This window comes from Sphaerodactylus townsendi, linkage group LG06, assembly GCF_021028975.2.
Source record: "Sphaerodactylus townsendi isolate TG3544 linkage group LG06, MPM_Stown_v2.3, whole genome shotgun sequence".
NCBI lineage: Eukaryota > Metazoa > Chordata > Lepidosauria > Squamata > Sphaerodactylidae > Sphaerodactylus > Sphaerodactylus townsendi.
In genome coordinates, this window is record NC_059430.1 from 7,002,379 (window position 1) to 7,018,542 (window position 16,164).

A 16,164-nucleotide genomic window follows, 5' to 3' on the forward strand; every position below is an offset into this window, starting at 1 on the left:
CAAAAATCCCAAAGTCCTGTTGTTTCCTATGTGGCTGGTTAGCGAAGGTAGAAAACGGGATAATTCTCCCTGTTGGGCTGTTTTAAAAACATGTTTTAGAAATAGGGTAAAGTTCCTGGTTTAAGGAAAGTATCCTTCTTTTGATTTCTAGAAACAAAATTAAGTATTTGAGAGTATTAAGTATTTGATGGGCAGTCAATTAGAGGAGAAGTAGTTGTTTCTGTTGGCAGTAGACGATAGGACTTACTATTATGAGTTTAAATTACGGACAGAAAGATACCAGCTGGAAATTAGGAACTGCTTTTTTTACAGTAAGAGTTTTTTACAGTAACAGAGAAATTATTAATGCACCGCCCCCGGAATGCCCGGCCACGCCCCTGTCGTGCCCCGCCCAGCCCCATTGGCGCTACGCCACTGTTTGAATCCCACCACCATGGGAACCTGTTACTAAAATTTTTGGATCCCGCTACTGAGCACAGGTAACTGCAAATGTACTGCGATTAAATGCAATCTTAAAGAGAATTACTCCATTCTAAACCCATTTTTTTCCCAATGGGCTTTGACTGGAGTAACTCTGTGCAAGATTGCATTGGTAAGGAGACAGGGATTTTGGCCTGTACTACTATGTAGCCACCTACTACTGTAAATATTTTCCAACTGCATAGTTCCTTCACTGTTGAACATGTCGTGTTTAAATGCTTATACTTTGTTTCAGCTCTGTGCTGGATTCTTGCTTGTCTTCAGATTTCTGTACCCCGAATCCTGTTACACTGTTCACCGGTTATCCCATCCTGCTGATTGTATAGACCGCCTGGAGCCTATAAATAATGTAACTAAATGAAAAGCCGTGAAATGCAAGAAGTGCCAGGGTGAGAGATATAAATAAAGAAAAAGGCCGAAAAAATCCAAATGTCATGCAGGACAATTCAAATGTAATTCAGAGTCTATCTGAATTTGAGGAGGGGGGGGGGACGTACTGTAAGATTCTCTATAGAGGAACCAGCCTGTCTCAGTGCAAAAAACCCTCTATATATGTGGACAGGAGAAACCTGATATGTGTGTGTATGTATATGTGGTTGTGTGTAAGTATGTGTAACATTTGTGTGTGTGTGTGTGTGTGTCTTATATTAATTTTTGCTCCCAAAGATGCGCTGTGTCTTATTTTCAGGGGATGTCTTATATTTCTGTATTCTGTTCGTCGGGCATGCTTCCAAACAAAAACTTTGCTACGTCTTATTTTCGGGGGATGCCTTATATTTCGCACTTCAGCAAAACCTCTACTACGTCTTGTTTTCAGGGGATGTCTTATATTCGGGGAAGCAGGAGTTGAAAAAAGAATCTTTCATGGGAAGTAGCAATGGGTCATTTTCAGTTGAGCAGGAGGACATCTTTTGGACCTCAAAGGCAGTGTCCCAGGGTGGGAAAGATTATCATCATCTGTCTTGAGAATGTGCTAGAAGAATCTGCCTTCATACATCATGAAACATACCAAAGAATCCACCTTTAGATGAGCTTCTATAGTGGCAAATGGACACTGTGGTGGCAACCAAGTAACCGCCCTGCATATCTCATCCTTAGAGGCTATAGCAGCATTTATCAGCTTGACTGAATGATCGAGTGTGCCAATGCTTCCCAATCGAGAAGAAGAAGAGTTGGTTATATCCCCTTTCTCTCCTATAGGAGACTCAAAGGGAGCTTAGTCTCCTTACAGTTCCCCCTCATAAACACACCCTGTAAGTGGAGGTTAGAGCTGAGAAGAGCTCAGAAGAACTGGCGACCTTAAGGTCACCAACTGGCATATATTTGGAATGTACAGGCTAATCTGAACTCCCCAGATAAGCCTCCACAGCTCAGGTGGCAGGCCGGGGTAAACCCTGGTTCCTCTAGATTGGTACCTGTAACCACCACACCACTGCTTCTGTGCTCTGTAAGAAAGCATGCGATACAGTTTAAGACACCTGCTGATCATAGAAGTGGAAATCTTCTGTCCCAGGTTTGGAGGTGAGACCGCAATAAACATGGCTTCTGTCTTTTGGAAGCCGTGCGTTCTGAGAATGTACCCTTTTAAGTTCTTCATACTTCTAGTGTGTGCCATTTTATATTTTTGGATGTTCGGGCTTTGTAGGAAATGGGGGTAGACTTATCTCCTGTTCTCCAAGCTCTGAGACCCTGCAGGCCGAAGTCACCCCACTAGGAATATTGTCTTCATGTGTAAGAATTCTAGTGGAATGTCCATAATGGGCTCAGAGAGCATTTAAAACTGTATGCTGTTTCCAAGTTGGAAACTGGTGGATCTGTACAGACTCTTGGGCTTTTGCCCACTTGAGGAAACCTGCTACATGAGGATGATTTGATAGGGGGGGGTGGGGGGCTTTTATCGCCATCTGTTACAGACAAAATTCCTTTTAGTATTTAATGTTGCTGTTTTAGATGGTTTTAATCTGAATTGTTTTATATGTGTATTATACAGTTTATACTATACTCTGGCTGCATCCATTACATAGCCTTGACCCAACCCCAGGACCGTTAGCTAAACGGTCCCGGTTGCAGTGGGGAAGATGGCGCAGCCTCCATGCAGGCTGCCCCGTCCCCCAAATGCCTTACCGTGTCCTCCGGCCTCTGGCCTTGTCTAGGCAGAGTACACCCTCCCTGCCTGCCCGACAGCTCGGAAGTCCTGGGGCAGGGGCGCTGGACTAGATGGACTCTGGTCTGATCCAGCAGGCTAGTTCTTATGTTCTTATGTTCTTAAAGACTAATTGGCTGGTTGTTGTGGATTTTCTGGGCTGTGTGGCTGTGGTCTGGTAGTTTTTGCTCCAAATGTTTCACTGCATCTATGGCTGGAACGTTTCCTAACTTTTCGCCCCATCTATGGCTCGCTGTGACATACCTCTGAAGATTCCAGCAGTTAATGCGGATAAACTGTTAGGAGCAAAAAAACTACCAGACCGCAGCTCCACAGTCCCTTTATGCACATACAGAATAATGCACTTTCAATCCACTTTCAGTTCACTCTGCAGCTGTATTTTACTGTCTCAACAACGGAATAGCAAAATCCACTTGCAAACAATTGCGAAAGTGTCTCGTCGAAGGCTTTCACCGCCAGACTCAACTGGTTGTGGTGGGCTTTCCGGGCTGTGTGGCCGTGGTCTGGTAGATCTTGCTCCTAATGTTTCGCCTGCATCTGTGGCCGGCATCTTCGGAGGTGTATCACAGAGAGAAGACTGTTACTGTGTCCAGTGAGAAGGGAATGTTTAGTGGGGTGTACACTGTCCATGTACCCAATCAGTAAGTGTTTGGGTCAGACGCGGAGCAAAGGGAAAGTGCACCTAGGGTTCGTGCACCCCCCTGCGTCCCTGCTGCTGCGGAGCCCGCCCCACCACACCCGAGAATGCCCCGTCATGGCCCCACACCCCAGAACGCCCCGTCATGCCCCCACACCAGGGGGGGCTGAGGCATTGCCCCTTATCCCATGGGCGCTACGCCACTGGTTTGGGTGGAGCTTGCTATGCAAATGTGTGGTTGACTGCATTGTATTGCGGGCGAGGTTTTCGGTCCATTTGCATTGTGAAAGTGGATTGAAAGTGCATTATTCTGCATGTGCGGAAGGGCCCGTCAGCCAGTCGATTCCAGCTGTCGAAGCCTTCAACCATCACTTCCTTACTTTGTCGGCACAATCCCTCCCAAGCTATTATTGACTTATTTTTAAAAACTTATTACGTCTTGCATTCTACTACTTTACATTAGAACTGTTCGCAGTGACAATATCAATCAGAGAAGAGAGTGGATTGGGGAATGAGCCCCGAAACTTCACGAATACACAAAAGGGGGAGAGTTTAGGGCAGTGATGGCGAACCTTTTCGAGACCGAGTGCCCAAATTGCAACCCAAAACCCACTTATTTATCACAAAGTGCCAACATGGCAATTTAACCTGAATATTGAGGTTTTCGTTTAGAAAAAATGGTTGGCTCTGAGGCGTGCGTTACTCGGGAGTAAGCTTGGTGGTAGTCGGTGGCTTTGCTTTGAAGCAACCGTGCAACTCTTCCAACGGGTGAATCACAACCCTAGGAGGGTAAGGTTTACTCAGAAGCAAACCCCATTGCCAGCAACTGAGCTTACTCCCAGGTAAAGGATCGTGCTTTAGTTCTTCACATGAAAATCAGTGGGGTTTAACAGCACTTAACAGGGTTACCTACACTGCTTCCCCAAAACTAGGTCTTAATCGAGCCCAGCAGCCCAGGCAAGCCTAGATGTGTGTGTGGGGGTGTGTGACTCTGTTTGTGCATGCCCACAGAGAGGGCTCTGAGTGCCACCTCTGGCACCCGTGCCACCACTGGTTCAGGGAGAGGGTGATCTGGGATTTCCATTTCTTTCCCTCTCTGGCCACTTTTTGTACTTTAATTTTATTATTGGAACGACTGCGGGACAGGATTTTAGAGTTTTAGCTTGCCATGTGCCTACAGTACATTGGAAAACGACTGACTACAAACTCTGACTAAAAGTTGCTCTTGGGGCACGGCGGAGCTTCTCGGCCAAGTTCTTTAAATCTCTCTGTCTCTTGACATTTCTTTCAGGGATTTTCCCAGAAACTCACTATCCCCGGCTCATCCAAACGGTGAGTGGGCTTGCTAAAATATCTATTTTATGTTGAGAATTGGAGGGGTGTTAAACTTTTTCTTAACTCCGTTTTTAAAAATCGTTAGAGCTGCAGTGGCGTAGGAGGTTAAGAGCTCGTGTATCTAATCTGGAGGAACCGGGTTTGATTCCCAGCTCTGCCGCCTGAGCTGTGGAGGCTTATCTGGGGAATTCAGATTAGCCTGGGCACTCCCACACATGCCAGCTGGGTGACCTTGGGCTAGTCACAGCTTCTCGGAGCTCTCTCAGCCCCACCTACCTCACAGGGTGTTTGTTGTGAGGGGGGAAGGGCAAGGAGATTGTCAGCCCCTTTGAGTCTCCTGCAGGAGACTCAAATCCAAACTTCTCCTCCTCCTCCTCCTCCCCTCCTCCTCCCCCCTCCTCCCCCTCCTCCTCCCCCTCCTCCTCTTCTTCTTCTTCTTCTTCCTCCTCTTCCTCTTCTTCTTCCTCTTCTTCTCCCTCTCTTCTTCTTCTTCCTCCTCCTATTTCTTCTTCTTCCTCTTCTTCTTCCTCTTCTTCTTCTTCTTCCTCTTCTTCTTCTTTGTCTTCTTCCTCTCCTTCCTCCTCCTCCTCCTCCTCCTCCTCTTCTTCTTCTTCTTCTTCCTCCTCCTCCTCTTCTTCTTCCTCTTCTTCTTCCTCTTCTTCTTCTTCCTCCTCCTCTTCTTCTTCTTCTTCCTCCTCTTCTTCTTCCTCTTCTTCTTCTTCTTCCTCTTCTTCTTCTTCTTCCTCTTCTTCTTCTTCCTCCTCCTCCTCCTCCTCCTCCTCTTCTTCTTCTTCCTCTTCTTCTTCTTCCTCTTCTTCCTTTTCTTCTTCCTCTTCCTCTTCCTCTTCCTCTTCTTCTTCTCCTCCTCCTTCTCCTCTCCTCCTCCTTCTCCTCCTCCTCCTTCTTCCTCTTCCTCTTCCTCTTCCTCTTCTTCTTTTTCTCCTCCTCCTCCTCCTCCTCCTCCTCCTCCTTCTTCTTCTTCCCCCCCCCAATTGTAAAACAAACCCAGCTTGTCTGAGTGTTAACTTGTCTTTTATTTAAAAGGAAGTAAATTCAGGGAGCATTCAGGGGTTCTTGGGGTGGGGCTGCATTTGGGCAGCAACACAAACGCTTTGACTGCGGAAATTCTCGGTGTCTGTCCTTGGCACTGCCGGTTGAGGGTTGCGATGTTTCATAAGATGTTGGGCAAGACCTTGTTCCGCCTGGGGGCGACTGCCAGGCAGCGTCAACAAGACCAGCAGCCTGATTCAGTATAAGAAGAAGAGGAGGAGGAGTTTGGATTTATATCCCCCCTTTCTCTCCTGTAAGGAGACTCAAAGGGGCTGACAATCTCCTTTCCCTTCCTCTCCCCGCAACAGACACCTGGTAAGGCGGGTGGGGCTGAGAGAGTTCTGAGAGAACTGTGAGAAGCCCACGGTCACCCAGCAGGAATGATGGGAGTGCGGAAACACATCCGGTTCACCAGATAAGCCTCTGCCACGCAGGTGGAGGAGTGGGGAATCAAACCCAGTTCTCCAGATTACCATCCACCTGCTCTTCACCACTATACCATGCCAGCTTCTTCCCTTGTTCCATCTCAATTTGGGACAGATTTATGGAGGAGAAGTCGATTTATGGCTACCAATCTTGATCCTCCTTGATCTGAGATTGCAAATGCCTTAGCAGACCAGGTGCTTGGGAGCAGCAGCAGCAGAAGGCCATTGCTTTCACCTCCTGCACGTGAGCTCCCAAAGGCACCTGGTGGGCCACTGCGAGTAGCAGAGAGCTGGACTAGATGGACTCTGGTCTGATCCAGCTGGCTTGTTCTTATGTTCTTATGGGATGTTGTTACTTTGGCTATGGCAAAGATTTGTCCATTGCTTCAAACTCAGCCAACTGCTTTAATCTCTGTGGACAATAGATCTCAGAACAGTTTACACTTTGAAAAACCCATTGCAGGATTTCGTTTAGGCTACTTCTGTGCTGCCTCTTTAGAGTCCTGCTTGACCACAGGATGAAAAGAAAAGCCGTTAGACATAAGTTGGGCAAAAGCTATCTGTAAATCAGAAGACCATTAAATAGCTGATTAAAAGACTAAGTAAGGAGATGTATTTTAGTTTGGCACCTGAAAGGAAGGAAAATAGGGTCTAGGCAGGCATCAGTAGAAAGGGCATTCTAAAGTCAAGGGGGCCACCACGGAGAAGGCTCGTCTCTAGTTGCCGCCTGCCCTCAGAAGGCTGGGCACAGAGAATGTAAAAGTGAAAGATAGACTCTGCTGAGCAGCAGTGGCGTAGTGGCTAAGAGCAGTGGCTAAGAGCAGGTGCACTCTGATCTGGAGGAACCGGGTTTGATTCCCAGCTCTGCCGCTTGAGTTGTGGAGGCTTATCTGGGGAATTCAGATTAGCCTGTACACTCCCACACACACCAGCTGGGTGACCTTGGGCTAGTCACAGCTTCTCGGAGCTCTCTCAGCCCTGCCTACCTCACAGGGTGTTTGTTGTGAGGGGGGAAGGGCAAGGAGATTGTCAGCCCCTTTGAGTCTCCTACAGGAGAGAAAGGGGGGATATAAATCCAAACTCTTCTTCTTCTACTAAAGGGTCATATTTCTCTTTTCTTTCCTCGAAAGATTCTCAAAGATGGTGGCCTTCTAACGCCGATCATTACCCGGTTAGCAAACTACTACTTCTTTGCGAGAGGGTAAGTTGGTTTCGTTTTCGGAATAAGAGGTCTTTAGAGACCTTACCCAAGCAAGAGATAAAGGGCCAAACCTCGCGGCTCGTCACTCTGCAAGACCTTTTTGCAGTGATCTCCCCGTCTCTCTCTGGAATCTTGCAGACTCGGGGCAGTTTTTGGTCCTTACACCCAGCCCTCAGAAGCCGAATACTGGGACATGTGGGCCGCGGTCCGAACAAATGACGGAAACCTCGTGTTAGACAGGTAAGGCTGGCGGATCAACAATGCAGAGTTGGCGGTCTGTTGGCGGTCTGTTGGCGGTCTGTTCGGAGGATCACTGTGGAACTACCGTGTTTAATTTTTGCTCCCAAAGATGCTCTATGTCTTGTTTTCAGGGGATGTCTTAATTTTCTGTGTTCTGTTCGTCGGGCATGCTTCCAAACAAAAACTTTGCTATGTCTTACTTTCGGGGGATGCCTTATATTTCGCACATCAGCAAAACCTCGACTACGTCTTATTTTCAGGGGATGTCTTATATTCGGGGAAACAGGGTAAGCAAGATGTGGCCATTCTGTTTAGTTGCCTCTCTAAGAACAGACATTGCTTTTATATAATAGCCTTTTGAATAGCTATGTTTAGATATTTGAAGGGATGCCATGTTGAGCTCCCAAAGGCACCTGGTGGGCCACTGCGAGTAGCAGAATGCTGGACTAGATGGACTGTGGTCTGATTCAGGTGGCTCGTTCTTATGTTCTTATGTGGAAGAGGGAGCAAGCCGGTTTTCTGCTGCCTCAGAGACTAGGACCGGGAGTAATGCGTTCAAGGTGCCGGAAAAGATATTCCACCAAAACATTAGGAAGAACTTTCTGATTGTCAAGGCTGTTCAATGGTGGAATTCACTGCCTCGGAGAGTGGTGGAATCTTCTTGTTTGGAGGTTTTTAATCAGAGGCTGGATGAACATATGTTGGGAGTTCTTTGACTGCGTGTTCCTGCACAGTAGGGGGTTGGACTGGATGGTTCTTGTTGGAGGGTTGGACTGGATGGTTCTGGATGGAGCAGCAGTGGCGTAGGAGGTTAAGAGCTCATGTATCTAATCTGGAGGAACCGGGTTTGATTCCCAGCTCTGCTACCTGAGCCGTGGAGGCTTATCTGGGGAATTCAGATTTGCCTGTACACTCCCACACACACCAGCTGGGTGACCTTGGGCTAGTCACAGCTTCTCGGAGCTCTCTCAGCCCCACCTACCTCACAGGGTGTTCGTTGTGAGGGGGGAAGGGCAAGGAGATTGTCAGCCCCTTTGAGTCTCCTGCAGGAGAGAAAGGGGGGATATAAATCCAAACTCTTCTTCTTGTGGTCTCTTCCAACTCTATGATTCTATTAGGGATTGTGTTCAACTCTCTTCACAAAATGCAGTTGTTTGTCTTTTCGGCTGTATTTACTTTGGCTTTTTTCAAGGTAGTTATTGTCTATGCTGGTTTTGTACTTTTAGATGGGAAAGAGAAAACTGCACACAGTGCATTGTCGAAGGCTGGCCGTTGTGGGTTTTCTAGGCTGCGTGCCCGTGGTCTGGTGGTTTTTGCTCCAACGTTTTGCCTACATCCGTGGTTGACATCTTCAGAGGCATGTCATAGATCAGTGATGGCGAACCTTTTCGAGACCGAGTGCCCAAATTGCAACCCAAAACCCACTTATTTATTACAAAGTGCCAACACGGCAATGTAACCTGAATGGTTTTAGTTTAGAAAAAACGGTTGGCTCCGAGGCATGCGTTACTCAGGAGTAGGCTTGGTGGTAGTCGGCGACTTTGCTTTGAAGCAACCATGCAACTCTTCCGACAGATGAATCACGACCCTAGGAGGGTTTACTCAGAAGCAAGCCCCATTGCCAGCAACCGAGCTTACTCCCAGGTAAAGGATCGTGCTTAAGTTCTTCGCATGAAAATCAGTGGGGTTTAACAGCACTTAACAGGGTTACCTACACTGCTTCCCCAAAACTAGGTCTGAGGTGTAATGCTAATCATCGAGCCCAGCGGCCCAGGCCAGCCTAGATGTGTTAGGGTGGGGGACTCTGTTTGCGCGTGCCCACAGAGAGGGCTCTGAGTGCCACCTCTGGCACTTGTGCCAGAGGTTCGCCACCACTGTCATAGTAAGATTGTGCCATGGAAAGAAAGACATCTCATTGTGACATGCCTCCGAAGATGCCAGCCATAGATACAGGCGACACGTTAGGAGCAAAAGCTACCAGACCACGCCCACGCTGCCCAGGAAACCACAACAGCCAATTGTGTGCAGTCTTTGAAGTTACATCCCCCAGTGAAGTTGGTGTACTGTGGAGTCCTGTGTTCAGTTCTGGTCACCACATTTCAAAAAGGATATCAAAGAGATAGAAAAAGTGCAGAGAAGGGCAACGAGGATGATTGAAGGATTGGAGCACCTTCCTTATGAGGAGAGGCTGCAGCGTTTGGGACTCTTTAGTTTGGAGAGGAGACGGCTGAGGGGGGATAGGATTGAAGTCTATAAAATGATGCATGGGGTAGAAAATGTGGACAGAGAGAAATTGTTCTCTCTTTCTCACAATACTAGAACCAGGGGGCATCCGTTGAAAATGCTGGGGGGAAGAATTAGGACTAATAAAAGGAAACACTTCTTCACGCAACGTGTGATTGGTGTTTGGAATATGCTGCCACTGGAGGTGGTGATGGCCACTCACCTGGATAGCTTTAAAAGGGGCTTGGACAGATTGATGGAGAAGTCGATCTATGCATGGCTACCAATCTGGATCCTCCTTGATCTGAGGTTGCAAATGCCTTAGCAGACCAGGTGCTCAGGAGCAGCAGCAGCAGCAGAAGGCCATTGCTTTCACCTCCTGCACGAGAGCTCCCAAAGGCACCTGGTGGGCCACTGCGAGTAGCAGAGTGCTGGACTAGATGGACTCTGGTCTGATCCAGCAGGCTAGTTCTTATGTTCTTATGGTGTATATACATAAAGATTTCCCTTTAGCATCATTTTTCTTCTGCTTTACTGACGGCCTTATGCTCTGTTGAACAACATCTGGTTCTTCGGGAAGTTAAGGAATCGGGAGCACCCGTTTGGGTTTGATGCCGTCCTTCCGCCGGTGTCTCAGTTGTGAATCTTTTGTTGCCGTCAATAGGCATCTTCATTCTTCCTCCCGGCCAGAGCCCTTTTTGAGGGACATAGGATTGAATTTCTGCGTGCCATTGAAGCAGCGAGAATCCCATGTCCCGACCTGTGACTCTGTTTTCCTACACTGAGGCCTTCCTTTCAGGAGACCCGGCACGTCCGCTATCCGGTTTCGGCAACAGAGGCTGTGCTTTGTGTCGCTGGTCGTAAATGAGCTCCTCTGTTGGGTCTTGTTACAGCCACCTGGAGTAACCTAGAAGGATGTGTGTGTGTTTGTGAGTTCAGTAAAAGACCCAGGTGAGGACAGGGCTCCGGTGGAACGTAGAAGCGTAAAACTGGAAGGGACCCCGAGGTTCATCTAGTGCAGTGGTGGCGAACCTTTGGCACTCCAGATGTTATTTATTTATTTATTATATTTATATACCACCCTCCCCGAAGGCTCAGGGCGGTTTCCATCAGAATTAAAAATTTAAAACAACATACATATAATTTATCTAAAATACATAAAATATTAAACTATAGATGGCTTCAGTTCTTCTAATCCCCTTTATGAACCCACGGGAGGCCAGATGTTTTCATGGCTAGTTGACATCATCCCGGCTGGCCAAACGCCTGGCGGAACAGGTCCGTTTTACAGGCCCTGTGGAAACTTTGCAAGTCCCGCAGGGCCCTGATCTCACCTGGAAGCCTGTTCCACCAGGTAGGGGCCAGAGCCGTAAAGGCCCTGGCCCTTGTAGAGGCCAGCCGGATTGCCTTAGGGCCAGGGATCACCAGTAGGTCCGCCTCCGATGAACGGACTACAATTCCCATCAGTCCCTGCCAGCATGGCCAATTGTACTCCATAACATCTGGAGTGCCAAAGGTTCGCCACCACGGATCTAGTGCAGCCTCCCTGTAGGAAATTCACAATGTAGGAAATTCACAACCCCCACCCCATCCCCCTGACAGGAACCCCTGCTTTATCCTCTGCCGAAGGCCCAAAACTTCCAGGTTCCCAGGTCAGACTGATCTGGAGGAAAATTCCACCACACCATGGTGTAGTGGTTAAGAGCAGGCGGATTCTAATCTGGAGAACCAGGTTTGATTCCCCACTCCTCCACCTGAGTGGCAGAGGCTGATCTGGTGAACCAGGTATGTTTCTGCACTCCTACATTCCTGCTGGGTGAACTAGTCTCGGTTCTCTCAGAACTCTCTGATGGGATTTGGCAAGTGCCAGTAACACAATCCAGTAATGAAGGAGTTAATTGTTGCATGCTAATTAGTTAGTGAGGTCAGAAGTCAGTGACCAGGTAATTGATACCTATTGGTTGGGTGGGCTACATGCAGGTCTGCACGTAGGCTTTAGATATATCTTCTTTGTGTTGCACTCTGCACGTGCTCTGTCAGTTCAGTTCACTCTATCCATGTCTTAGTAGCCATGTAATAGTCTAAGCAGCAAGCTGGCTGTCGGTGCTAGCTAGTAAGAAAGATGTTTATTGTTTTTCTTCCAAGTTTCCCTTCCCTGTAGTCAGTAAACTTTATTTCAGTAAAGCAACTGGTCTCTGCCTCATTATTGCATTAACTCTGCTAATTAAGTATTTGTCCACACGACACTCTCTCAGCCCCACCTGCCTCCCAAGGTGTCTGTTGTGGGGAGAGGAAGGGAAAGGAGCTTGTAAGCAGCCTTGAGAAACGTGGGGTAGAAATCCAAATTATTATTCTTCTTCTTCTTCTTCTCCTCCTCCTTCTTCTTCTCCTCCTTCTTCTCCTTCTTCCTTCTTCTCCTTCTTCCTCTTCCTTCTTCTCCTCCTCCTCCTCCTCCTCCTCCTCCTCCTCTTCTTCTTCTGGGTGATGCTGGGCTTCAAAGGTCTGGACCTTCATGCTGTGAATGGACTGTTTGGCAACGCCATTGATGCTTCTGCTCCTCACGTGTCCTTTTGGTCCTTCAGTATTTTACAGTTCATCAACCAACGGAAGCAGCACAGGGACCGATGGGTTGGAGCCCTGAAAGCCACCTCTGTTCCCCGTGAGTCGGAAATGAGTCCCTTCTTGGGAGCAACACGGTGCCCTTGGGGCTTTGGCGCCTGTGCGGCAAAGGCAGGCTTCTCAGAACTGGGCAGGGGCAAGGTGGGTTTGGGAGCCTTTTGCCCTACAGGTCAGGTCAAGTCCGCTCTTACAAACCCCACACTTTTTCCCTTGCAGTGCATCTGATTTATGGGCCCCTGGACCCCGTGAATCCGCATCCCGAGTTCCTTCAGCTCTACAGGTAAGTTTCTTGCGGCCCAAAGAAAGTTCACTGTGCAGAGAATCCCTGCAAGTGGTGTATTAAAACACGCACGCCAGAAAAATGGAATACTTGCGTGTGTGTGAAGTGTGGTCAAGTTGCCTCCAACTTATGGCGGCCCAATTTTTTATTTATTTATTTATATTTTAGATTTATAGGCCGCCTCTTCCCCGAAGGGCTCGAGGCGGCTCAACAACATGGCTGTTATTAACAGCAACTCAACAACATAACTTAAACATTAAAACTCCGGCAGCAGTTACATATAATTTAAACAATCCAAGCCATTCAAACAGTATAAAACAGTTCAAACAGGCGCCCGTTCCTACGGCTAAAAGCAAGAGAAAAGAGGGAAGAAGAAAGGGTGGAACAGGTGGGCCCAGATGGAGCCTCTCTCACAGCAGGCCCAACCGAGATGACAAAGATGGAAATTCGGCAGAGTTTCCTGTGGCGGGCAGTAGAACAGCCGCCAGCCTCTCCAAAGGCCCGGTGGAATACTCCTGTCTTCCATATCCCATGGAACTCGGCCAAGATCCCGTGAGGGGCCCGGACTGATGGGGGTGGGCATTCTAGCCCAGGCTGGGGCCAGAGCTGTAAAGGCCCTGTCTGGTCGAGGCCAGCCGCGATCAAGCCAAGGGGCTAGGGGTCACCAGCAATTCTGCCACTGCCGAGCGCAGTGGCCTATGTGGGACATAAGGGGTGATGCGGTCCCGTAGATATGAGGGTCCCAATGAACCAAAGTCCCCTTCCGCACATGCAGAACAATGCAGTTTCAATTCACCATTGTTTGCAAGTGGATTTTGCTATTCCGCACGATTGGGAAGTGCATTGAAAGTGGATTGAAACTGCATTGTTCTGCATGTGCCAGCAGGAGCAGCAGTGGCGTAGGAAGTTAAGAGCTCGTGTATCTAATCTGGAGGAACCGGGTTTGATTCCCAGCTCTGCCGCCTGAGCTGTGGAGGCTTATCTGGGGAATTCAGATTAGCCTGTGCACTCCCACACACGCCAGCTGGGTGACCTTGGGCTAGTCACAGCTTCTCGGAGCTCTCTCAGCCCCACCTACCTCGCAGGGTGTTTGTTGTGAGGGGGGAAGGGCAAGGAGATTGTCAGCCCCTTTGAGTCTCTTACAGGAGAGAAAGGGGGGATATGAATCCAAACTCCTCCTTCTCCTCCTCTTCTTCTTCTTCTTCTCTGGAACGAAGGGAGGTTTTTTTTTAAGGATGATTTCCAGATCGTGGGGGGTGCAGTGGAAGGGGAAGGGATATCCCAACGATGGGGAAGGAATAACTGTATTGTCCTTTCCAGCGACTCTTGTCTCTGCATTACGTGACCAAAGTACGACAACCTCAGTTCAGTCATTGTAGCCGTTCAGCTTAATTTGACCTAGAACCCACTTATCTGGTGGACGGGGGGTTTGGCAGTCCACGGTATCCGTAAAACCCTCCCCCGACACGAAATTTCAGAGGAATCCACTCTCTTCCGGTCAGCTTTCTTCACTGTCCAACTTCCACCCCCGTACACAGTGACAGGGAATAATGTGGCATGGATTAACTTGATCGGGAATGCTACTTAATAAATTGTGTGTACAGCTAAGCCGCAGTGGTGGTGAACCTTTGGCACTCCAGATGTTATGGACTACAATTCCCATCAGCCCCTACCAGCATGGCCAATTGGGCATGCTGGCAGGGGCTGATGGGAATTGTAGTCCATAAATCACCACCACAGACTAAGGGCCACTCTAAGTAGAATTAGGACCTTCTGTGTTCACTGAAGGGTATAACGTCATTTTGGGTTGCTTTCTAAATCCCCGGTCCCCAGCCTTTGGGGGCCTGCAGGCATCCTTGGAATTAGCACACAGGACAGTGGGAACAGTGGAAGGAAATTGTGCCCCTGGGCCCACCCAGAATTGCACGCTACCTTTCTAAAGTGTTTGGGCCAAATTGGCGGGGGGTGGGGGAGGTATGGAGGTGGTGATGGGGACAGTCTTGGCCTTCTCTCCTCCTCCAGCATGGTGTAGTGGTTAAGAGCAGGTGGATTCTAATCTGGAGGACCGGGTTTCATTCCCCACTCCTCCACCTGAGTGGCGGAGGCTTCTCTGGTGAACCAGGTGTGTTTCCGCGCTCCTACATTCCTGTTGGTGACTTTGGGCGAGTCACAGTTCCCTCTGAACTCTCTGAGCCCCGCCTACCTTCCCAGGTGTCCGTTGTAGGGAAAGGAAGGGGAAGGAGTTTGTATAAGCCACCTTGGAGTTTCTTTACAAGAGAGAAGGGTGGGGTACAAATCCAACACTCTTCTTCTTCCTCCCACCCCTGGGCTGGAGCGGTGGGAAGTTGCTGAAAAGGAGAGGTGTCAGGGAGCCACGGCCTCGATCCAGCGGCTGGGGGTTCAGGTTGTAGGGCAGTGGTGGCGAATCTATGGCATGGGTGCCAGAGGTGGCACTCAGAGCCCTCTCTGTGGGCACGCACAAAGTGCCCCCCACACACACATCTAGGCTGGCCTGGGCCGCTGGACTTGATTATTAGCATTAAACCTAAGACCTCGTTTTGGGGAAGCAGTGTAGGTAACCCTGTTAAACCTCACTGATTTTCATGTGAAGAACTAAAGCGGGATCTACCTGGGAGTAAGCTCAGTTGCTGGCAATGGGGCTTGCTTCTGAGTAAACCCTCCTAGGGTTGTGATTCACCCATTGGAAGAGCTGCACGGTTGCTTCAAAGCAAAGCCACCAACTGCCACCAAGCTTACTCCCGAGTAACGCACGCCTCGGAGCCAGCCGTTTTTTCTAAACTAAAACCTCAGTATTCCGGTTAAATTGCCGTGCTGGCACTTTGCGATAAATAAGTGGGTTTGGGGTTGCAGTTTGGGCACCCGGTCTCGAAAAGGTTCGCCATCACTGTGATAGATACAACTCTAATAGTACTTCTGCAACATTTTGGCAGAAACTCTGTCAAACAGCCTGCCTGTCAATCTGCACAGCCAATCAGAAGCGCTGCCTCTCCGAATACCCTCCCAGCAGCACAATCTGAAGCAATGCCATCTAATTACATCCCTGTTCAAATGAGGGGTGGGGCACCTTCGGGGCAAACCGTGCTCGGCGGGTTGCCGGTTCCGTACCAGCCAGCACCCTCTTGGCGTCGAGTCAGCCGAGATGACAGCCGTCGGGAGTGCCGACGTTCTTCCTGGGCGTCATTGGCCCGGTTTCCCACCCTGTCGCTCTCTTCCTGCAGGAAAGTGCTCCCGATGTCGACCGTGTCCGTCCTGGACGACCACATCAGCCACTACCCCCAGCTGGAAGACCCGCTGGGTTTCTTGAACGCCTACATGAGCTTCATCAACTCGTTCTGAACTGCAGACGTGTTTCTGCGTATTTTTTTTCCTCGCTTGAGGCGGCTGGGGAGCGGATTCTGGATGGCCAGGGGTTTCCGCCTCGTGGCGCGCACACAGGCACAGACAACTGATACTCCAGCATTGGGCGAAGAGGGAATCGGTCAGACCCGT

The 16,164-nt window shown here is 49.1% G+C and overlaps 1 protein-coding gene across 1 annotated transcript; it reads left to right on the forward strand.

Moving 5' to 3' along the window:
• The first annotated feature begins 1,937 nt into the window (after positions 1–1,937).
• On the forward strand, positions 1,938–16,017 carry MEST. Its single transcript, XM_048501469.1, has 7 exons — positions 1,938–2,001; positions 4,573–4,613; positions 7,222–7,292; positions 7,431–7,532; positions 12,338–12,414; positions 12,591–12,654; positions 15,894–16,017. The coding sequence occupies exons 1-7, from the start codon at positions 1,938–1,940 to the stop codon at positions 16,009–16,011; spliced, it is 537 nt and encodes a 178-aa protein (XP_048357426.1). The 3' UTR covers positions 16,012–16,017.
• Positions 16,018–16,164: the final 147 nt, after the last annotated feature.

Coding starts and splice junctions, on each gene's coding strand:
- MEST (XM_048501469.1), top strand. CDS start 1,938: ATGCGATACAGTTTAAGACACCTGCTGATCATAGAAGTGGAAATCTTC. Junction 4,614..7,221: donor ATCCCCGGCTCATCCAAACG/GTGAGTGGGCTT, acceptor TTTCCTCGAAAG/ATTCTCAAAGATGGTGGCCT. Junction 12,415..12,590: donor GAAAGCCACCTCTGTTCCCC/GTGAGTCGGAAA, acceptor TTTCCCTTGCAG/TGCATCTGATTTATGGGCCC.